We start from the raw sequence: 25,565 nt of genomic DNA on the forward strand, positions 1-25,565 counted from the left end.
CGTGCATTTTATGACGTTATATGGAGTTGTCGTTAAATGGAGAGAAGAAACATCAATACTTTTTCGTCATTATACAGTGATTTTCTTTTCCTAACCGTATTTACAGTTTGAAAGTTGTAACTATAACTGAGAATATTATGATAACAAATAGATATTAATAATCCCTGACTCCTTATTATTAGTTAGGGACTAGGGTCTAAAAAAAACCTACACGTGCAATCAATCTCAATTTGTAAACAAAAGGACTAATTTCTTAGAAAGTTCTGTATGCATGATGCCGAAACTCGAATTTATTGCGGGCTAGGATAACAATGCGACAAAAAACGTACACAGCTGTGCAGTTTTTACTAATTTTAGTAATTTAAAAGGTACTTTTTATTGTTCAATTGTTGTAATGCTGATGTTATTGGGAGTGGGTGTGATGCTATGTAGAGTGTACCATTGTATGGTAGACAAGCTAAACCAACCAAAGTCAATTGATTTCGACGCTTTAGAGAGTTTGTCGTTAAATAGAGTGACGTTTCATGGAGTTTACACTGTATTTCGGAAATGTCAGTCACGCCAAAACAAGACATGAATTAGCGATGCGTTAAAATGCGGTGTAATTATCAAGAAAGAAAGAAAATAATTTTATTTGGTATAACTTTTATAAATTGTGAAAGTGTGTCTGTTTGTCTGTCATAGTAGGTAGTCTCTGTCTGTTATCCACGCCTAAACTGCTAAACTGAATTTGCTGAAATTTTGTATGGAGTTTTTTTGAGTCCTGGGAAAGGACTAAGACATTTTGTAACGTTAAATAACAATTTTTAATGTTAAAAAGCCTTAACACTTTTTCGTGTAAGTATTAAAAAAAATCTCCAACCCTGTCATTAATATGGCAACCGCATCAATAACCTAAAAATATAAAAGCGACAAACAAAGCAAAGTTTCGCAATATCCAATCTAGACTAAAGAAATTTCCAGTCTAAAGTTCAAGGCAACTCTTTGTTCCTTCGCCCGCGGGGACCGCTCAGAGAGATATTATAGAACGCTCCCCACGGACAAAACATCCTTTATATATTATAATTTATACGTAAGCAGTTAAATAATTATTGCTCCACAGTATACCTGTAAGTAAATGAGTGAGTGGACGCATAGGCATGCCTGCCATTACTCATTCTTGTATTTCTACTTGCCCTTACACACGGCGCCACCGCGGCGGCGGCGAATTTGTGCCGCTGCCGCTGTGGCGCCGTGTGTAAGGGCCCATAGAAATACAAGGATGAGTATTGCAGCGGAACCGCCGCGGCGCCGCCCGCGCCGCTGCGGCGTGTGTGTAAACAGCCTTACAGCACCTACCTCTTTTCCCACACTGCCTATGCAAGAACATGCAAACACCACCACCATACAAGCAATAATGTTAGCAAATTCGTGCAAGGCCTCTCACCACCATGCAGGTTGAAAACCTCGACGCGCGTTTCGCCCCAACACCGGAGCATCCTCAGGATGTTGACTCTACGACTGACTTGACGAACGTTGTTGGGGATGCTTCGGTGTTGGGGCGAAACGCCCGTCGAGGTGTTCAACTTGCATGGTGGTCTGCCATCTGCCTATGAATCAATTTATCTGATAGTACTTGAAATTGAAGTCGCTTAATACAGAGGCAAAGTTACCTGAAATGTATGATGTGGCGTTGTGCACTTTGGGAAGAGTAAAAAATGCTAAACTCATGTGACGCTGATCGATAACAGTGGGGCCGTAGGAAAGGAAGTAAGTTGGGGCATATTACTTCCATTTTTGGACTTTTTCTTCGCTTTTTCTAGGGCTCCCTGACTATAAGTAATTTGGTTGCGTTATGTCAAACCCATCCGACCGATCACAGCTAACATTAAATTGACATAAGCCGACCACATGACGTACTTAGGTCCGTCAACTGCCTAGGAATCAATTTCCTCGATGGTACTATCAGAGAAGTTGATTCCTAGGCAGTTGGGAGACCTACGTTGTTTGGTCGCGTTACGACTTACGTCAAACCCAGCCGATCACAACTAACATTGAATTGACATGATTCAACCAAATGACGTTGGTCTGTCAACTGCCTAAGAATGAATTTCCTCGATGGTACTTTCCGGCCATCATTCTGGCGTCAGTCTCAGACTGATGGACTGAACTGTCAACTGATGCCAGACTGACCGTGTAACCCTAGTCTTATGAATAGTATAATGCATATTGAGTATTGACCAAATTATTGTTTCAAAATCGCCTTACAAGTGACGCACAGCTTCTCCAAAAGTTCCATCGCTTATTTCTGACAGAAACAACACCGGAAGCTCTATTCACTTCGTGTCGATCGATCATACTATGAATGATATTTCTAGTCGAACATTGCACAAGTGAATTTTTGACAGCTTTTGATATACGAGCTATTGCAATCCCAACTGCATGGAAACAATAACACCAATATTGCTTTCTCGCAAAATAACAGAACTATTGTTAAAATGTCATACCAAAATATTTGTTTTAAATTCCTGTACTGCAGAGGAATATTATCCATACAAATATTATAGATGCGCAAGTATGTCTGTTTGTCTAGTCATGCCCAAACCGCTAATCCGATTTCGCTTTTTGGTATGGAGTCGCTTCGAGTGCCAGGAAAGGACTTGGGATAGTTTTTATCCCAAAAAAATGTACGGTTCCCGCGCTTAAAAGAATTTTGGCGCAACGGAATGGCGGACGTCATCAAGTAGTCTATCTACTCGTATGTCTCTATGTCTGTTACAAGTACAACTTAACGCTAAAATAAATATTCTATTTAATTTCATGATGTACAGGGTGTAACAAAGCTAAGCCATAATACTTTAGGACGTATATGTGACACGTATTATAAAGTTCGCTGTGAAAGTAGCAGCGTTGTAAGAGTTACTTTTGACTTCTACGTTATATTAAGAGAAAGTCTCTAACGTCATGCCCACACAAAATTAAAAAAAAAACTTTTCAGCGTTCCTTCTAGTAAATTACTTTTTCAGTCTGTCACAGTGATCTCTACTTATATTATAATGGACACATACACACCCTAAGATATTTACTATTTTCACTTTGTTTTAAAGCCTCTACATTCCGGTATGTAGTGTTCTAGTTAGAGCGAATTTTCAACTCGTATTTGTATATGGCCTTAAATCGTATACTACACTTGTTACCTGGCTGGAGGCAGGCTGAAGTGGGTTAAGCCCGATAGCAGATTGAACTGATATTCGTTTGTGTCCGGTGGCGCCTTATCGCAAGCTTCACCGTGACGGGGCTATAGGATTGTCACGAACGTTTCATTTCATATTTAACTAGGTAGCTGTTGATTGTGACTTCTGACAAGAAAAGAAGGTGAATAATTTCCCCCGATTTTTTTTCATCAACAAAGATGAAGAATTTCGTCGATTCATTGGTCGTAGCGTGATGCTTTAAATATAGTCTAAAGCCTACCTCGATAGTATTATGCACTATGAACTATCCCACATATTAAAGACTTTTCAGTTCTGGAGTTTATCTAGGTAGTCTAGTCTACTAGCGCTTTAATTTGCCTAATGAAAATACTTTAATAATAATTAGTAACGATATAGATTTAGATTTTAGATAAACTTCTGCCAGTCCTGCCATAAAAACTAAGAAGAGAAAAAACTCTATTACAATAATTGAATACTTATCTAAAATTCGCCCAACATCCATTTTTATACCCTTTTTGGCTTTTGGGTATAATAAACGCATATTATAGTTTGCCAGTAGAAAATCAATTTTCCAAGACCCCTTGCTGCTTTTCTATTTCTTTTCTCGATCTTTAAAAAATTTAATATTTTAAATTTGGAAAGTAGCGGAAAACCTTTAATCAAGGTATAATGAAGAAAGCAACAGCACAAACAGTCGTAATGACGTAGGTCTAACTATAGTAGGGTTTAAAATGTTTGATTATGACTAGATAGTAGATACACAATAAAAAATAAGCCTTTCCTTTTGCAGCAATAGCTATATGCATTCCTTTGTGTTGGACCAGCCTGGCCGGGCTTTGTTATGAAACAATTAGTGTTCAAAGGATTTGTGTGTGGTGAAAATGTAGGCTGAACATGTTGTATAATAAAGTTAGACAGGGGCACTCAAACTGTGGACTTCCATCGCGCAATGTCAAGAAATGTCCCCTTAAATAATTGCTTTGTTTAATAACCGCACTAATAAAATAAATTTTTTATCATTATAATTATTAATGTATTATAAAATATAAAAACTGCATTAAGTATTTTCTTAGTATAAATTTCCCCGATATTTATGTTTAAGCATAAAAAAGCGACAAACAGACCCACGTTTACATATTATAATATTACACAATATTATGTGTTATCTATACAATAATATATCAAAATTGAATTTTCAATTTTTTTAGTTTCGCTTACCCAGTACCCTCGAGATATACAGCTGAAACAATTTCGCTAATTTAGTCTTGACATATGTCTGACTTCCACCAGAGACCAGATGCTTCCACTAATAACATATACAGGGTGTAACAAAAATAAGTGATAATACTTTAGGGTGTGTATGTGTTCCTTATAAAGAGTTAAGTATGAAAGTAGCAGCACTGAAAGACCAAAATTTTTTTTCACTTTTGTATGGGGAAACTCGTGACGCTCGGGCCCTTGCCCATACAAAAGTAAAAAAAGAAATTGGTCTTTCAGCGTTGCTACTTTCACAGTGAACTCTATATAAGGAACACATACACACCCTAAAATATTATCACTTATTTTTGTTACACCCTGTATATATTAGTGGAAGTCAGTTTATAGGAGGAAGTGATACGAAGTTCACTCGGTCATCTAGTTTCGTAATAAAATGTGAAACTGATTAAGGGCTCATGCACTATTTCCAAGTTTGAGGGTAAGGGATCCCACCCATAGCTGGGAATTCACTTTTATTATCAATTTTGTCGCAGATATTTGCGATGCGAATTCGCAGTTATGTGTGGGAGCCCTTACTTACCCTCAAACTTGGAAATAGTGCATGTCAATGATCATTACTTATTTATTCATGCATGTGCATATGCTTCATGCATGTTACGAGGTTAAAGCGGTGTTTCGGCAAATAGCGTGCACCATAACGGCTCGTCGTTGAAAGTTATTTGGTTAGTACTGACGTAATCGGCAATCGAACAAACATTACTTAAATTATGTCTACTTTAAACGAAAGTATAATTCCTACTTAAATTCCTCAGAAACCAAGCGAAAATCGTCTCAATTTGAGAGACAAATGACAGTTTGACAGATCAAGGATTGGATTAACTACGGTACTTTCTACGGTGAATTCAAAAAGTTGCCAAATGAAAAGCGTCACTTGACCCCTATAATCTGTCTCTGTTTATATTATTTTACTTTTCTAATGTGGCTATTTTCTGCAGGCTTACCATTGTAGAAATACGAAATAATAGAAATGCTGACGGTTTTTGTGGACCAACAGATATATTTTGTTAATCCATCACTTTGTCTCTTATCGTAAGAATAAACCTTTCTATAGTAACCATGATAAGCCTGCTTCTAAATTCTCGATTGTCGAGGACATTTTACACTTTTTACACAAGTTACCTGATGCATATTTTTCTAGTATATCTTCTTATATATAAAATTCTCGTGTCACAATATTAATTACCCTACACCTCCGAAACTGTGACTTTTACCTATATGCATATTCAGTAGGTCTGGGAACCGGCTACTGGCTACTTTTTATATTGATAAGTGCATTTGATGAATAAATAATAGTAAATTATTACAACTCGAGACTGACGGCGACCATTGTTTGTGGGACGGGATAGCGAGCGAAAATAATATGGGCGAAATACTTTATACGGCAAAACAACATTTGCCGGGACAGCTAGTAGTATATAAAGCTCAGGAATATAACGCTACGGAATAGCCGCAGCTAATGAGCCGCAGGTGAAGGTTAATGACTAGTACTGATTGTGGCGCGGATAGTGAAAATGTCACGTGACATGTATTACTGCGGTGAAAGCCTTTACACTCCTACAAGGATGTCTTTCCGCAGAAATTAAAAGTAAGGCCTTGATTACACCTGCCGAGTAGAGGGCGAGACAGTAGCGAGAGCTGCGAGACAGCTTGCTCTGGGTCGATCAAATTGTATATTTGCACTGTCCTACTCTACTCGGTAGGTGTAATCAGGCCCTAAGAGTTAAATCATAAGTCTAGTGATCAGCAAAATTGTCTTACTTTTTTGCAAGACAAAGGCGAAGGCCCAAGACTGCAAGACCAATACCAATATTGCTCATGATCTTGCAGTCTTGGTCTTGCAAAAAAAGCAAGACAAAGACTAAGACTAATTTTGCTCATCACTACAGAAATCACATTTCAACACTCGCGAGGCTTTGTGGCTTTTTTTTAAAAATGAACCCTGTAAAGTTGTCACAAGTGATCAATACATTACATTGAGACTGACCCTAACTCCGTTATCTTGCTAAGCTGCTTAACTCTTTTTGCAAACACAAAGCTCTCCTGCCTATCAAAACGCACTCCGCAAAGGACTTGTGTCTCCGAGAGCGATACGTACATTGTTTTTAGAAATGACATCAGAGACCAGTGGGGCTAAAATAGTCGCTTTGGAGAATCATATTTTTTTTAAATCGCTAAATGCAAGTCTGCTTGCAATTCATGTCTAGTAATTCGTACTAATTTGACATTTGTCAGTTTGACAGTTTTGACAATTCATTTGCTGAATTGATTGAGAGGAATAACTAATTGTGACCGTTTTAGCCCCGCAGCATGGAGACAATTCATTCGAAAGTCGAAACCAAAAAAATAATTTTCTTTGGGTCAAAAATGTTACTTCTGCAAGAGTTCCACCACCAAAAATAGTTTGAGAACCGGTACGTTAGAATAATTTACATATTTTACTCCATCAGAAAATTTCATCAAAGAAAGAAGGTGGTAAATATTTTTTAAGCTGCAGCGTTTTCAGTTGTTTTCACTTAATCGACAAAGCAAAGGCGTTGCGGTAAACCTTTTGTTTTCAAAATTCAAATGAACCCGTCTTGTTCGCTCAAAGTGAACGTAAACTCGACATTCGTAATTAACGAAAAAACACTTTTCTACTAATTACTTTGGTATTATAGACCTTTTTTATAAAATTAGGGCGCAAGCAAACCGGTCGTCTGATAGGAAGCAACTACCGTCGCCCATAAACAATCGCAACATCAGAAGAGTCGCAGGTGCGTTACCGGCATTTTAAGAGGAAATACGTTGTGTTTTTTAAGGTTTGCAGGTTGTTGACCTACACCTATTTGCATTCAACGCTTAACGCTTTCCTGGAACTCAAAGTGTCTCCGTACCAAATTACATCAAAATCAGTTAAGCCTAGGAGTAACAGACGGACATAATTTCTCATTTATACTTATGGATAATATGGATAGAGACTTTATTATAACACTAGAGTTACGCCGTACTCAGAGACATTTAATTACGATTAACCTTGAATGTAATGAAGAGTTTGACAGATAATGTATGGGGCTTATGTCAAAATTTTGAATTAATTACAATTAAGTAAATAATGTTCCACTCTGAGTGCGGCACTTAGTCATTATAAAAATGCATTTAAATATTCGTGGAAATCAAAGGAAGGTTTATATCAGGAGGGAAGTGATACGAAGTTCACCGGGTCATCCAGTTTCTTTAGTCCACGAATCTTCTAGGTAGATTAGAGCAGCTATCCCCAACCCGCAGCCCCCGGGCCGGGTATTTATTTGTCCCGCGTGATGTCAAATCATTTTGTAATACACGCCCACCGGCAAAATAATGTAAAGTCGTCGTGAAAGTTGTGAATTTTTGTTCACTTTTAAATCGTTAATTTTGAATAACGTAATTTTTTAACCCTAATTTTTTTGTTGCGGCCCGCGACACTAAGATCAAAACATGTTTGTGGCCCGCATGAAAAAAAAGGTCGGGGACCACTGGCTAGAGCGTGGCTCTTGACTCGGAGGTCGTCGGTCGTGGGATGATCGTCGGATGGAGCATGTAAAGAGTCGGTCCTGCGTTTGGTCTCTCGCCAGTCGTGTCGTTTTCCGTCCCACTGGGTTATGAAAGTAAAGGAAGATAAAATGATCTTGTGTACTACGCACACATTTGGGCACTATAACTCCAGCGTAACTGGCTTGGTTTTAACCAGCCACCGTCATTGAAACCGGTGTCAGAATTATCATGATGTACTGGAATGAGGTAGGACAGAAATCAACGAGCAATTTTCTGGGAGCGTCGAAGACCTAGTGTTCTAGGTAAACTGTGTCATTATCTAATTCTAGACCGCTGGGAGTGTTGTGGGCGGTGGTTGACGAGTTCAAGTGTAGTACATGAAGATTAATAGTATGGGGAACTTACCTATTTTCCAGGCTGTTGAATAGCCAGGATTGCCACTAAAAATTGCACGATTTAGGTAGATCATGGGCAATATTCCTATATGAATATTCCTTTACAAGAAGGTAAAAGTATTAGTCTATCTATGGCCCAAGGAGAGACCGTATAGAACGTAACGTAATTGAAATTGACTAGAAATGATGTTACTTACACAATTTCTAGTCCATTTCGACTCGAAGGCTACTAGGCTTTGGCGTAAAATCACGTGACCTGAGCAAAAACTCATAAAACGGAGGGTGGGTAGACGTCCTCTGTTTCTACCGCGCAGCGAAAATGTGCGCCGTTCGTTTCCACCTCTGCAACTCGTTGATTTTTTGCCGTAATAGCGTAAACAACGGCGGTGTAGATTGAAGATTGTTCAGAATGATGTAGATTGTTTATAAATTATTTAAAAACTTTACAATTTTAACCCCAAAAGTAAACTATTCATGTCAAGTAATTAAAAAGTAATCCAGAAAGTTCTGAAAGGGTCAGAGAAAATTTCGAATAGTAAAAGCTTTTTAACATTAAGTTAAGGAGCTTATTGTAGAGTCATATAATATTTATGGTCTCTTTGAACCTTACATAAATATCCTTTTTGCCTCAATTAAAATTTAGAGACCAAAACTTTTTCCACCACCAAAGATTTCAGTTTTAAGCCTGGAGTCTGACTTACAATGACAATAATTCCAATGGGGAATATTATGCAAAGCTAGGAGCAGAGGACGCTGCTAGCACAAACTGTAAATAATCCGACCAAAATCCGACATGTTGCATACGTCAGAATATTGACAGAACGTTTTTAAATGTCGAACAAACTTTTCTCAAATCAAATCAAATCAAATCATTTATTTTTGCAATTGTAGGTAACATAAGGTATTACAAAGATGTCCTGGTACTTATCTACAATTAGCCGTTAAGGCGTGCAATAATAATAATAAGTCATTTAATATTTTATCAGAATTAGTCTAACAATTATTTGTTTTTTTATAAATATATGCACTGGTGTTAGTAACAATAATAATTATCAATACATTAATGGCCCATTTCACTTATATCAGCTAACCCGATGAACTTTGTATCGCTTCCATCCAAATATAAAACCTTCCGTGAACCTCCACGAACACTTCAAATCCAAAACCTGCCGAATCTTTCAGCCATTTTTGAGTTTTAGCGAGACTAACAAAATGTAAAATTTATATTTATTTATACCGATTATGTCTCCTTTTCGTTTAAGTATTCTTTTAAGGTGTAATAACATTTACTTATTAAATAGTTCTTTAATTTATTTTTAAAGTGTTTTAATTCCTCAATATTTTTTATATTTGTAGGTAGTTTATTATAAATTTTGGGTGCCATACAGACTATACTTTTACTTTTTAATTCCGATTTAGCTTGTATTGCTAGCAGTTTATCTTTATGTCTAGCCGAGGAACATGTTTCGTATTTCTCTAGATTTTTCCTAACATACAAAGCACATTCATAAATGTACATTGATGGTAATGTAAGTATACCTAAATTAATAAACTTCGGTTTACACGAATCCCTTTTACCAATATTGCAAATAGCCCTGATGCATTTCTTTTGGGCCCTAAATACCGTTAGCCAATGAGTGGAATTGCCCCAGAACATTATGCCGTATCTAATAATAGATGAGACATATCCATGGTATGCTGTTAACAGTGTTGATAAATTTGTTATAGGTCTTAGTTTGTATAGAGCGTATGCACTTTGATTAATTTTTTTACTTACATATTCTATATGTGGTTTCCATGTTAATTTGTTGTCAATTACTACTCCTAAAAACTTTGTTGTGTCAATTTCATTAAAAATATGTCCATTGTAGTTAATTTCAAATTTAGTTTTTGTATTAGATGTTACACGTTTAAAATTCATTAGTTTAGTTTTATCAAAATTTAATTTTAAGTTATTAGTTTCTAGCCATTCGATAATTTTGTCCATAGTTAATTTAATATTTGATTCTATATCATTTATGAATTTTTCTATAAATAAAATTGTGCTATCATCAGCAAATAATGTCATAATGTTCTTACCTTTGCATTTGACGAGGTCATTAATATATATAATAAAGAAGAGAGGTCCTAAGATGCTCCCTTGTGGGACTCCATATTCTGTTTTCTGAGCCTCAGATAGATATTGCTGTTCACATCTATTTGAAGGACAGAATCTCTTTATTTGGGTTAGTTGTTTTCTGTTAGACAAATATGATTTTATTAGTTTAAGCGCGATACCCCTGACTCCGTACATGTACAGTTTTTGTAGGAGGCGTTTGTGATCTACTCGATCAAATGCTTTCGACATATCCATAAACATTGCTGTAGCACAATTTCGACTATCCAGGCTGCTGTATACCTTATTAACAAAATTATAAATAGCGTCATTAATATTTTTACTTTTTCTAAATCCATATTGCTCAGATATTAAAATTTGGTTTTTTTCCATGAACTTGTAAAGCCTAGTGTATATGACTTTCTCATATATTTTTGATATTGTAGGTATTAAAGCCACTGGTCTGTATGATCGTATATCGCTCCTTAAGCCTTTTTTAAATATTGGAGTAATTACAGATTGTTTTAGTCTGTCAGGGAAGATGCCGTTTTCAATACTTAAATTAATTAAATACGTTAATACCGGTCCTATAATAGGTGCTGTTTCTTTTAATATTTCTGTTTTTATACCGTCTATGCCCACACTATTTGTATTGTTGAGCGCGAGGATAATCTTAATTACTTCTTCAGGTGTAGTGTACGACATAAAACATGAATTTAAACTGTGTGTTATATTATTATTTATTTTATTATTATAACCATTTTCGGGTTTTCCTACTTTAACAAAGTAGTCGTTAAAACGATCAGCAATAATTTTTGGGTCTTTTATAATAAATCCATCATCATCTATTTCATTAATATTTTCGTTAATAAACTGCGTTTTATTATTATTTATTATCTTCCAAACAGCCTTTGATTTTATTTTAGATTGTTGTATATAGTAATTGTTTTGTGCTCGTTGTGTATTTTTTATGACTAACCTGTATCTTTTATAATATTCTTGAAACATTTTTTTATTAATTTCATTAGGATTTTTTCGATATTTCCATAGGAGTTCTCTCTTTCTTTTACTGCATATTTTAATGCCTCTGGTAACCCATTTTGGTCGAACTTTATCATAGATTTTTATTCTGATAATAGGAAAACACAATTCATAAAACAGTTTAAACAAGTCATGAAAATTATTGAATGCAGTATTTGGATCATTCTCATTGTAGACTTCAGTAAATTTAAGCGATTTGAGGCACTCTTTGAACTTTATTTTATTTTGTATATTAAAGTCGCGAATTTCTTTGTACCAATATTTTAATAAGCTTGTTTTTTTACATGGACATTTTAATACTTGCGCAGTATGATCAGACAAAGCGGTATCAATGATTTTAGATTCACTACGTGGTATATTATGAAACATATTATCTATGCATGTGTTACTAGCAAGTCTCGTAGGTTTTTTTATTTCTATCCTTAGATTATAGCTGCTAAGCAAGCCTTTCAGTTCTCTACTTTGATAAGTATCTTTAAGGATGTCTATATTAAAGTCCCCACATATTACTACCTTAATTGCATTAATTAATTTTGATAGAATTAGGTCAAACCTTTCCAAAAATGAAATGAATGCTTGCTTATTAGGTTTGGGGGGTCTATATATACATAATATACAGATTTTTTGTTCTGTCAATCGGATGGCAGAACATTCTAATAAGTTTGGGATTGAAAGATTCATGAGCTCGTCAATTGGGTCGGCTTTTAGATCCCTTTTAACTAAAATACAAGAACCACCATCTCGTTTGTTACGTAAGTAGCTTGATATTAATTTGTAATTTGGAATGTTCAGAAAAGTTATGTCATCATTTATCATATTATGTTCAGTTATGCACAAAATGTCTATAGGGCTCCCATCTTTTGTAATTTCGTCAATACATACTGTCAGCAAATCTGATTTATTGATAAGGCCATTAATGTTTTGATGAAAAATGTTAATATAGTTACAAACGAAAAAGACATTGATTTAGGTTAGTATTTTTATCCAAGTCACTAGTCGTAATATTATCATAATTACAATTATTTTCAGAGTAAAATTGATTAAGGTCAATAGAAGACGTCTGTGTACATTTATTTTCCATGATTATTTTCTTTGATAAGTATTGATGTGGATTTAAGTAAATGTTCATTTTATTCTTGTAACCAATACGAAGTATTTCCCTTAGTAAATATTTAGATATGAAATTTGTAAATGTTCTGTTATTTGTTGTGTATTTATTAAATCCCATGTCGAGGTAGGTTGTATGTTTGTAGTTTTTACATATATCTCTTAGTGTTGAGTTTAGTATTCTTCGATTTAATGTTTCGTGCCATGGAATTTCCCCTATTAATATATTTGTATTCTTAAAGTCTTTAAGCCACTGATCTAATGTTGATTTAATGGAAAAAGGATTTTTTTCATGCGTACCACCTAATACAATCACAATATCCTGTTCATTTAATAATTTTATTTCACTTTTTATGCTGTTTGTAATATTCCCTAGTGTCGCATTCTCTTTCCAAAAACATTTCACTAGGTATTCTGAACCGACTAATCTTTGTAACACTTTTCGTAATCCTCTTCCTTGTTCGTCCGCTACAATATATATGGTGTTCATTGTTGATGGTTTTTTACAATTATTTTGTAGACTATTTTCATTTCTGTGGTTTTCTCTCAGTAAAGTATATTCGTCGTGCTTTTGTGTCTCAATATGTAATTCTTGTTCATAGCGCTTGTCCTTATTATTCTCTTCATGATCTTGTTTCAGTTGAAATTGAAATTTTGGCAGTTTAGATGTAGAAATATTTAATAATGGTGTATTTAATGTTTTTCGTCTCAGTGGAGTTGTGATTAATTTGTTACTATCTGTCTGTTTTTGCATTGTTAATTTTTTCAATAATTCTACTTGCTTTTTATAATTGTCTATGCTATTCTTTAACGTTTGGTTCTCGTAGTTAAGTTCGTCTATTTCTTTATCCGCAATCGATAATTTTGTTCGCAAACGTTGTATTTCATCTAAATAATATGAAGAGTCTTCCCTCTGTGTAAGACTCGTAAGGCTACAAGCCGTTATGTCTAATACGGATGAATTTAAAATGTCTTGGGTAAGTTGTATGTCATCCATGGTTGCTAAGTTTGTTTGTGATAGTGATTTACGAATCTTTTTTCTGAATGTGACGTTCTCCATTCTTGGCTAGATATACAAATATTGAGCGAGGATAATTTTATTAAAGCTATACGCCGTGCGGCCACCATACAAAAAGTGACAGTCAACGAGGATTTGATCGCAGGCACATAGCTTCATACGCTATCCGTCTACCGTTGCCACTGCGCCAACCAGCCTTGTGACGCTGAGTCGAAATTATGTATTATATTATGTTAACTCGGGTAAACTGTTGAGTTTTGATACAGTTTGAAATGTCCTTCATATGTCCTTGTGTTCGTGAGCTCTTTGTTCCGCACTGAATTTAAACTTTTGTATTCACTTGTTTTTTATTCACTTTTTTGGTAATTTGCGTTTCTTTTTAGTTATTAATCACTTTTTATTGATGATATTATAGTTTTTTTACACTTGTATACTTTTATTCTTCCAATAATTTTGTTTGGTTTACAATTGTAAATATTTTTATAATCCGTTGATATTTTTCTTAGAAAACAATTTCACATAGTTCTCGTCACTGGCTTTACATGTTCTTGCACAGAGATCACAGATTAAAGTTATATTATTATTTTAAAACTTTATTTAATACGGAGCCGATGCGCTTAGTATGACCTACCGTCATATTGATGAATATTATTCAACTTTCTCGTATTGACCAATAACAGCGCTCTAAAATTCCGAATCCGAGACCAACGGAAACTGTGAATCACCCCGAATTGACCCCGTAAAGAAAACTCAAACGCTATTTCGGAAGTATTAAACAAAAAATAAATAAAAAATATTTCAATAATAAAAACCGTCGCAAAATAAAAAGCGCCGTAACTCTAAATGGTTTATTTTTCGCTGTTTTCAGAACGTAAAATGTTTTAATAACAAAACTGACCATCAAACTGGGCATTCGGAATTACGCTTTTAATGCGGAATTTACAGCCGCTGTAAAGTTTACTGTTTAATTAACCATACAGCGGCCATCGCGATTTCATTATCCGACGCGACTTCATAACCGGAATCCAATTAATCCAATCCATTTATTCCCGAGTTACATTGGAATGCGGAATCACGTTTTTGAATGATTGATATGTATTATGTTACAACATTTTTTAAATCTGCTAGTACAGCCCCTGGGTAACAGATTTGTATGAATAGAATAATAAGAATAAGAAAAGTTTATTTTGCACATCACACAACACAATATTTACAAAGGACGAGAAAACCAGGACACAGTACAATACTTAATTTACATTATATTGTGTGATCTCACAAAAATGGACCCCAGCTCAGCATAAGCAGCAAGTTGCTGCACTGATTTTCTGCTGGGACCAATGAGTGACCTCACAATAATATAGTGTGGAGAATACAATTAGGAACTAAGAACATGTTAAATAATAAATTAAAAAACTTAAATACTAATATGATATTATGATATTTATTAAAATATTAACTCGGCTGAATTCACCGTTTTGAAAAGAAATGAATTATTCGTGAGATGCATCTTTGTGATATTCTAGAAAATTTTAAGATATCGTGTTTTCGCTAGACGTATACGTCTAGCGTATATATTTGCGAGGGTCTATTATGATAGACCCTCGCAAATATAATGTATGTACCATCGAGGAAGTTGATTCCTATGCAATTGACAGACCAACGTTATTTGGTCGAATATGTCAATTCATAGGAATCAACTCCTCTGATAGTACTATGTACCTAGTATATATTATAATATGTGTAAAAAATTAAACAATTTGTATCTTATTATCAAGTACAAAAATTAATTATAAGATTAAGGCGACGCCTTGATAATTTGGCTGTAGCGATATCGATTTTTCTCAGCAATGACTAAAGCTGAGAAATTAAAGTTCATTGTCAGTATTCATCATGTCTTTGTCTTTGAATTACCCATAGCATAACACGATTGGTCAACTTTTATAACACAGAATAATCAATCAAAAAGATCTCTGTAAAAAAAGAAATTCCTATTTTGCCAACAGACGAGAATGATTTGAGCTTCCAAAATTTGTACATAAATTGGTTCAAGCATACACTTTAATTTGTCCATAGCTTATATGAAATGTATTTATGGTTTTTAAATTACGCGACAAAAATCATTTTGTCGCTTACGGCCTTTCCATTTTTTGCTGCTCCATTGCTTGCTTTCTATGAGAGGCTGGCCCAGAGCACAAGCAGTAGAAAACAAGCAATTTATAACATATCCACGGTTATACGGTTTTTTACTTTAACGCGGCGTCACCTTAACCATTTGCTTCAGTCGCCCCCTTAATTACAGTTTCAACGAATATGGATGTTATGTGATATAATATTAATGTCATTTATTATATTCTTACCTTTGAAAAAAAGCTATAGGAACCAAAATGTCCACCTTTCTTAACCTGCGTCTGAGATAACAGATAGGGCCGAGATCTCCCAAATAGATATATGTACTCACATGACAATAATAAATCTGCCTCAGCTCTAGCCTTATTTACTCTACGTCAGATAAATTACGCCGAAGAAAAGTTTTAGGTCCGCAGTGCGTAAATACTTGTGACATATTGTGCGGGGTACCCAGATTCACCTAAATTGGTTATTGTTTTAGGTACAAAACGAAACGAACTAGTGAAATTTCGTGTATTTTGGTTACTAGAACTTTGCCCTGAAATAATTTTTGTAAGTTTATTAAGCTCCTTAACAATGTGGCATTCTTTATAATATTATAAATGCGAAAAAATCTGTCTGTCTGTTACCACTTTACGCTTAAACCGCTTAACCGATTTTGATGCAATTTGGTAAGATTCCTACTTTCGTAGAATCTTTGAGTCCCGGGTACAAAAGTTTTTAAGCTAACGGAGTAATTCTTTCTCCGATGGTCCTTTAAATACCAAGAAAAAAGTCATCATTCCTTTTGTAATCTTATTGTATATAAATGTACTTTTTTGCGCTGTACGTTTCCTTATCAAAATTGCAAGTCTATGATTACTACTTGAAAAATGCTGGTGAATCTAGCTTATGAGAAAATATGCCAACGGTCCGGTGAAATATTTATTTAATTTTGTTTTGCGACGGGAAATTGTTATGAGCTCTGCAGTTTTGAGGCCACTCTATATTCCTTTTCGCAATAAACAAATACGGTGTATTTCCTTTAGTAGGGTTGTCCAAAACCATAATACGAGTACACAATGAATGAAATCAGTAGGTCGACATAGTGCAGAGAATCAGTATGCTGAAGTGGAACTGGGTTGGTCACGTAGCTCGAAGAACAGACGATCGCTGGAGTAAACTTACTCTGGAATGGAGATCAAGGCTGGGAAATCGGGGTGTAGCGACACCTCCAACTAGGTGGGATGACGATCTCCGTTTAGTTGCGGGCCCATGTTGGATGCGACTAGCAGGACATCGGTGATCTTGGCGTTCATTGAGAGAGGCCTAGCAGCAGTGGACGACTATAAAGCTGATATGATGAGGTCGATTGTGCTCAATAATCTGACAATAGAGAATATTACGCAAAGGTCGAAGTAGAGGGCGCTACTAGCAGATACAGTAAAAAATCCGACCAAAATCCGACATGTTGCACACGTCATTAGAATACAGAAACGTTGATAATCGTCGGACAAAACTGTTGCTGGGGTACGGGCACCAGTAGTCAGCCTTTTAGTGGAAAGCGCAAGTTTAAATGTGGATAGAAAATTATTTAAAATAGTAATCAAAAACCTTTTGTACTCATTCACTTAATCATTTATTAAACTTTGTTATGAAATTAACACATAAGATCATTTTTCTTAATAAGTATTGAAAATAAAGTAGTTTTCAAAATAAGGCACATTTCCCCAGTACTCAGCCGTCACAACCCAGTTCTCGGCCAAATAGCTACCAGTAGTCAGCCTCTCCTTAGATGGGCCTCGGAAGATACATATGGACCTGAAACATGCCTGAAACAAATAAACAATGCCAAAAAACTAACAAATTACTTGGTGGGTAGGTGCTTCATAAATAAATGAATAAATTAAGCAGCGTAAGTTACTGATGGCTGAACACTGGGTATACCTTACCAGTACTCAGCCATGGTTCGACCGTATTTAGTTAGGAGGCCGACTACTGGTTTTTATATGGAATTATGTATGACCAGTACTCAGCCGGGGGTGGCCGAACACTAGATAATGTACGAGAAACGCATACCCAGTAGTCAGCCACCTCATTATTTAAATAACTATAAAGAAACTGTTCTATAACTCATTTGATTTAGACGTAAAAAATGTAATAACAATATATTTTAATAAAACATGATACAAAAGTTAATAAGAAATCACAATAACTCACCTTCCACTAAGAAAATTTTGGCGCGCACGCCGCATCTTGGCTCAACTAGTGATAACGTCGAATTGAAATCAGATTACCATTTCTTGCAGCCACTTAGCGTCATTGTGACGTTCTGAACTGACCAATAAGAAGGCCAAGCTTTTTTTAAAGTAACTTGATTGGTTAATTTGCAATAGAACGCTATTTCTATAGGTTTTTAGTTGGAAAATTCTGACTACTGGTGTGGGGCTGACTACTGGGGGTCGTACCCTGCCTCTAGCGTGAAAACATTGCAGTATATCCTATTAAGGGTAGTGGTTAAGAGCGTGGCTCTTGACTCGGAGGTCGTGGGTTCGATTCCCGCGTTGGAAACATGTTATTTCCAAGTTTGGTTAGGACAATGCAGGCTGATCACCTGATTGTCTGACAAGTAAGATTATCCATGCGTCGGATGGGCATGTAAAAAGTCGGTCCTGGGCCTGATCTCTCGCCAGTCGTGTCGGTGTTCCGTCCCACTAGGTTGGGAGAGTAAAAGGAATAGATAGTGCTCTTGTGTACTGCGCACACACTTGGGCACTATAAAAATTACTCCTGCGTAACTGGGCTGGTTTCAAACCGGCCACCGTCACCGAAACCGGTGTGGGAGTTATTATTATTATGCATAGCATTTTATATCAACTTATGCAATTATAATTCGCATACGTCTAGTATCACGCACTCAAACACCGTGCCGAAGTCTGCTGGAATAGACGATGCACGGCAACGCGACACTGCTGTGCCAGTCTTAGTGTTGTTAGGTTTATTTTCTTTACGGAAATTATTGATTCGGTCGCTGCGCTCAAAGCCCGCGATAAAAGCTATACAATAGCTTTTATCTCAAACTTTGAGAACCGCTGTACTAATAGAATCGGGGTACTGGTATTAGCGAGAAACGAGATAAGCGATCAAAGTCCCACGTCGCCTCAATAACCTACAAACTGCAATATGGCCGACCACAACAATGACAATTTATAGTTCGTTTACGATCACAAGCACAACTGCACCAATTGTAATTTGACGTTTTCATTTTATTAAGCAGTGTCGTACTGTTAACTGTCTACATATATTAAAGTATTAAAAAAATCGGCCAAGTGCGAGTCGGACGCGCACGAAGGGTTCTGTACCGATACAAAGCAAAAATAGGGTAAAAATTGTGTTATTTGTATGGGATCCCCCTTTAAATTTTTATTTTATTTTAATATTATTATTAAATATTAATGTAGACATATAACAAAAGAATGTGTGAAAAATTCAAGTACCTACCTCTTGCCATTATTGATATAGTGCGAAAAAGGCCGAAAAAGTCACGTTTGTTGTATGGGAGCCCCTTTAAATATTATCTTTACTTTGTTTTCAGTATTTGTTGTTATAGCGGCAACAGAATAGTATAATATACCTACACAGTCTTTGAAAATTTCAGAAGTCTAGCTATAGCGGTTCTTGAGATGTAGCCTGGAGACAGACAGACGGATAAACAACGAAGTCTTAGTAATAGGGTCCCGTTTTTACCCTTAGGGTACAGAACCCTAAAAAATTCATGTGGCACTTGGGGACTGCCGCGGTAAAGCTATTGGATAGCATTTTTTATCGACTTATACAATAATTATAATTCGCACACGTCTAGTCGCACGCACACAAAACCGTGCCGAAGTCTGGGAACCGGTCGTAGGGCACCCCCCTACGACCGGTTATTTTGTTACGGAATTTCTTGATTTAGTCACTGCGCTCAAAGCCCGCAATGAAATCTATACAATCAATGAGTTTCTAAAATACTAGAGTAGCAATGTCTTACAAAAGATTCTCAGAAATGCGTAACCACTTTTTTGTTCAAAAGACAATGTCAAGTCATATATTCGTTATGTCATTATGTATGTGAGATATGCCTGCAGGCATCTTCGAAGTGGCAACGCGTTGCTACCGTAAACTTCCAATCTAGTTACGTTAGTAACATAGAATATCATTGTATACAATAGTTTAAAAATGGGTTGTTTGAAGTGAAAACGAAATAGCAGGTGCAGGCATTTTTACCGCGTGACAAATAGCTTTGTCCACACTGTGCCTTTTTCTGTTCGTCAAGGGCATGCGTTAGCGCAGTCAACAGCGAACGTGAGGCATGCCCGCGACGCATGCCCTCTGACCGTATCCAAAACTTCAAAAATGACAATATTGGCGTTGCGTTCCGTTATTGACGCATTCAACTATTGAATGCGCCAATATGAAAGTTGATGTCGAAAATTGAAAATGAAAGTGCTCAGTGTGGACATAGCTAATAGGTTAACACTCCTCCTTCTTACGAATTTTCGATGAGCTGTTTGCTTAAAAAATTTTTGCACTCCTAAAAAGGTGTAAACGGCTGCGTGGACAGGAAATGGACTAATGGAATTACGATTAAACTCCAAATAACTTTAAACTGAAGCGTGACCTCCAATTACTCGTAAACTAATTACTGTGTCATGACGCAGTGACATGCGACGTTCAAAAGAGACAACGGGGGCATAATTATTTCTTCCACTTTTAAGTATCTCGTTATTTCGACGCCGCATGAATAAAATTCAACACAAAAGCTCCACAGAAACCTGCTGCCGGAGATAAGGGTTGCCTCTTCCCCTTCATTTAAAACCTTAATTATGATTAACTGCTTTGTATCGTGAATGTCAAGATCAAATGCCAGGGGCCAGGGTTAAAGTTGCATTCTATACTTTTGATTGCGAATAAAATAAAAAACTTAACATATTATAAGGCATCGCAAACGCGATGCCACTTAGCTATGCGTTTTGTGAAAACCTATACTAGACATGATTATACATATACAGTGTGTTAGTGTAAACTTTTTAGAAAATGTCATTTTCATGGAATACCGAGCTAAGCTCGGTCAAATACCTAGTTAATAATTATTTGTCAAATGGAGTTACAACTTACAATTAGTGTAAAAAATAAAAACAAGCAGGTGGCAACCCTAGGTTTTTAACCACCTCTAGTCTCTACTTATACAATGGCTGTATATTTTCTACGCCGTCACCGTATATTATATAACATTTAAAACGCAATGCATTATTCTCTCGAATAATTTGCACTTTTTCAATTATTACCTTTTATTAACACAGACTGACTATTTCCTAGTTATTTCTTCAACGATCATTTTTCTCCATGAAAGAGGGTACCGTCGCTTTAATAGTCTAGTCCAGCTTTTATACAACTCTACAAGGCTGGTATTGAGTGGCCAAAAAGGCTGCTAATTTGTAAAAAGCCACTGGAAAGACAGCTTCTACTGCCACTGAAATAAATTAAGTGTCTTGCTTTATCGTTTTCAGTCACAGCTGCCCTCATCCTTGCTCTCATGACAATGCCATCAATGCGTCAAAAACGCCTAGCAAATCTGTATTAATTCACTTCTTAGCTCAAGATAATATAGTTACAGTTAGCGAAGGCACGGGCTGTAGCCCGGCTAGCCCCTTGCAAGAAAATTTAGATAACCTTACTACATTAATCCCATTACAGTGCCCTTAATTATAGGGTCCCAGAATACAGTGTGGTGTAATAGCCTCTATAAAAGACTTTCCTGTTGACAGATTGTTAATGGCACAGATTAAGTGATCGAAAGCGTTATTGAAGCCAGCAAAATCAATGCATCTGCAGCTGCAGCTTTTTACACGTCGGCTCGAACTGCATCTGACTGAGTTTCACTGAATGGGGACCATTTATTGAGTGCACTTAGCCCTAAGCGTTGCTATCCATTTTGACTGCAGAAACTATGTTGCCTGTTAATCTTGATGGCAGAAGTCGTCAATTTTCATGTTATCTCGAAAATACGAATAGATTATGAACACAAACTTAGTAAAATTACTTTTATGAACATAATCCATTAAGTACTTATAAATGTTAAGAAATATATTACATGTTTTGGATTTAAAAATAATCATTCATTGAAGATTATTATTTTGAGATGTAGCTATCTCCCAACCCTGGTTAACTAAACTCAATTATATGTATATTGCCTAGGAGCAAAAAAGTGGAGAGACACACATACATACATCTTGTTATAGATACCTAAAAAGAATCTAATTTGCACCACTATTGACACGATTCGGTATCCCTATTAGAGAACCGTTCACTCAGCAGCCATTACAGGGACCATAAAGCGGAATGACCACTCCGTCTCGAATAGCGTGCAGTCATTTAGCTGAGCACCATTACCGACAGGGCAAATCAAGTAAACAAAATAGAAGTAGACCATTTATACAAATGGCGTGCTTTAGAGAATGCAGCGATTCTTTATTGAAAGCTTAACCTCGTCCAAATGGTCGTCGATGCAGCTCTATTTTTTCCTAATGTCCTATAACTCTGTTTAAGTTTTCAGTCAGGATGTAACGTAAAATATTGGCTGAGAATAATTAAAGTTTTTCATATAATATTTCCAACAAAATTGCAACTATGTAAAAGGAGAAAGCAAGCATAATATGCCTGTTTCCACCAACCGTCTCCTAAAGTTAAATGTCAATAATAGCCATAGGATTTACCAAAGCCCATAAAATGCTACCCAAGTTTTTAGGATTTTGTCTAGAATAGGACGCACTTGCTTGTGGCATTATGGAATTGCTTGTAATAATCTATGTCTATTTTGTTTCAGATTCTACTGGGATCTCTGCATGCTGTTGCTCCTAGTGGCAAACCTCATCATCTTACCAGTTGCCATCTCTTTCTTCAACGATGACCTAAGCACCCGATGGATCGCCTTCAATTGTCTATCGGACACAATTTTCCTTATAGATATTGTTGTTAATTTTAGAACAGGTGAGCATTCAACATTCTCCTTTGTACCTTTTCTCTGTTCTTTTTTATATATTATTTTCTGGTTACGACGCAACTGATAAACAATTGTCTCAATTTCAGGAATAATGCAGCAAGATAATGCAGAACAAGTGATATTAGATCCGAAGTTAATAGCGAAGCACTATTTAAGGACGTGGTTCTTCCTCGACCTAATCTCTAGCATACCACTAGATTATATATTCTTGATCTTCAATCAGGTAAACGTACGTTGCAATTTGGCCGTGTTATATCTATTTTAATCTGTCTTTTAAGTTGATGTTCTGTTACAGCTTGGGTGTTCATTTTTTAATAGCAGATATTTCATTGATTTTTGTTTTTGTGTGTCTCATTTTTTACCCAACCGTGAGATTCTACGCGCCGAGCACGGTCTCATGTCTCGTATTTTAAGGGTTTCTGTGAAACTTCGCAAAGGTTTGATTGAGAGCACATTATTCTGAAGACCTTTTTTGATATTTTAACAAATTTCTATAAATCGCACTTATAAATAATTCTTTGCAGTGCCCTTTCTTCTCCGCTTAGTAAGCTGTTTTATCTCTATGTAACCTTAAATAAAATCGCAACTCTCTTTTGAGATTCGAGTCTGTGCTAGCAGATCTCGGATTCCTGCACCCTTTTCTATAAAATTTAATTGCAGCACATCTGTTCCAAAATTGGTAACTAAGAATTGGACATAATAAGCAATGCATGTCGATTTACTTATTCTTTACTCTCTTCGGTCACTGTTATTTTTAATGGCATGAGTACCGCTTTCTATCCGCAACGTTTTATTACTTTATATAGCAATATTTATCTCATCATTTTATATTTTATTTAATGCACCACTGTAATGTTTCTCTTCAAAGGCTATACATGCAACACGACCAAATTGTTACGTTTATTACTATATATTTTATTGTGTAAAATATATTCTATGCATTATTTTTATGAATGAATATAAGCTTCATAGGTAACCATGTAACATACAGAGCTCTTGGTTCTTCGACGGGCTGTACAATTTTGATACTAACAAACTTTGAACTTTGTAAAGTAAACGATGAATCTATGCTTGAGCACTTTTCTTTGGCTAATTTGATGAATCTATTGAAGTCAGCAAGTCTGCATGAGCGAACACTTTCTGTGTATAAATTAGGCTAAGTTCTCCTTGCAGTAGGCGCTCCTGGAGTTAATTTGCCGTGCCGCTAACACTACACACTGTGTTTTCAGGATTTTAGTGAGAGCTTTCAAATACTCCACGCGGGTCGCGCGTTGAGGATCCTCCGGCTAGCGAAACTGCTGTCCCTGGTCCGACTGTTGCGACTGTCCAGGCTGGTTCGATACGTCTCGCAATGGGAGGAAGTATATGTAAGCCATCATTTCTTCTAACCGTTCACTTCTGCTCATATTACTAACCCACTGAACTGCTCTAAGACATTACGCTCACATAAACTAACATCAACTGACACCTAATACTGGATTAACTTATTAAGATTTATTTGAATTTGACTATCGGCTCCTATGATTATTCTAACGACCGAATTCTAAATTGTTCTAGATCTATAGTAAAGACTATAAATATTATGAAGTTCGGTTGGAGTTTACTATGATCCCGTACTGTGCCATCCCCCGCCCCACTGTATATGAGCCCGTCCCGCTCCGCACTTCTCTCTGCTTCTCTGCAAGCTTTATTTCTGCCTGAGCACGCTCTCACTGACTCTCTCTCCGCCGGACCCGAGCCGCGCGCGGCCCCGCGCCCGCCCGCCTCGCCCCACCCGACCCACGCTCACTGACCGATTTAGTTTGCCGAATAGTTCTTGTTATGTTGCGCTTCTTGAAGCCTCAGCCCGCAGACGAGTCCGCCCGATGAGTCCCGACGCGATACGTTCTGCTCCTATTGGCCCCAAAATTTGTTTCGATGCGAGATCCGAATTCGATTCCAAAACTAAATAGACTACGATAGCTACTTAAATACGTTCGAAGCGTTTCAAGAACATTTGAGCAATAGATTTATGCACTAATATGGAATGATTAGTCAGTCACCCCGTAGGAGAGCTAGGCGACACGACACCAGTAGATTGCCGAGTACAGTGGGAGTGGCGTCCTGAGGGTGTCAGGGTGCGAGGATGTGAGGGTGTGAGGGTGTCAGGGTGTCAGGGTGTGGGTGGCGACGTCGCAGTGACGGTGTTGTGTGCAGATGAGCCCCGGGCCCGCGCCGCGCGCCGCGCCGGGGGACGCGGACGGCGGTTCGCGCGACCTCGCCACGCAGGTGCAGCATGGCCGCTAGCTAGCTCGGTGTTAGTGCATCCCGTGTGCCCGCACGCGCCCCGCCCCGCCCCGCCCCGCCGACCCCCCGAGCGCCCAGCGCGCCGGCTCTCTTCCTACTATCTCGTGTTTCTCGCTTGTTTTCTAGATCTTGCAGAATCTTCAAAAAAAGCGCACGGAACGGAGGGGACGGCTCGGCTCCGACGTCGCCAAAAAGAAGGGCGACACCAAAAGCAATCTAATCTTCAAGGTAACCAGGGTCGGCACGAGCCGGCAAGCATGTGCCCGTTCGCCCGCTTAGCATGCAGTCGGCGCCGCCCGGCGACCCTCACGCCGCAGCGCTCGCTTCGCTTTCCGATCTTTCGTTGGCGTTTCTCTCCTCGCCCTCGCCTTGGCGGCCGCGCGGGGCGCGAGGCGCGCGGGGGGCGCGGGGCGCGGGGCGGGGTGGCGGGCAGGGCGCGCCGCGGCGGCTGGGGCGCGCGCTGCCCGCACGCCTCTCGCCCCGCGCCCGCGCA

At 37.3% G+C, this 25,565-nt stretch overlaps 1 protein-coding gene across 14 annotated transcripts in view; it reads left to right on the plus strand.

Moving 5' to 3' along the window:
* Positions 1-25,565, plus strand: part of LOC121737157 (potassium/sodium hyperpolarization-activated cyclic nucleotide-gated channel 2) — a 301,993-nt gene that overhangs the window by 269,424 nt on the left and 7,004 nt on the right. For 9 of the 14 annotated variants that reach the window (XM_042128732.1, XM_042128734.1, XM_042128736.1 and 6 more), the window contains 4 exons: positions 22,610-22,773; positions 22,873-23,015; positions 24,016-24,153; positions 25,199-25,300. In XM_042128732.1, coding sequence (XP_041984666.1) covers positions 22,610-22,773; positions 22,873-23,015; positions 24,016-24,153; positions 25,199-25,300 — 547 coding nt within the window. The remainder of the gene's footprint in view (positions 1-22,609; positions 22,774-22,872; positions 23,016-24,015; positions 24,154-25,198; positions 25,301-25,565) is intronic. The other 5 variants (XM_042128733.1, XM_042128735.1, XM_042128738.1 and 2 more) reach the window with 3 other exon arrangements.

The sequence above is a fragment of the Aricia agestis genome, chromosome 20 (genome assembly GCF_905147365.1).
Source record: "Aricia agestis chromosome 20, ilAriAges1.1, whole genome shotgun sequence".
NCBI lineage: Eukaryota > Metazoa > Arthropoda > Insecta > Lepidoptera > Lycaenidae > Aricia > Aricia agestis.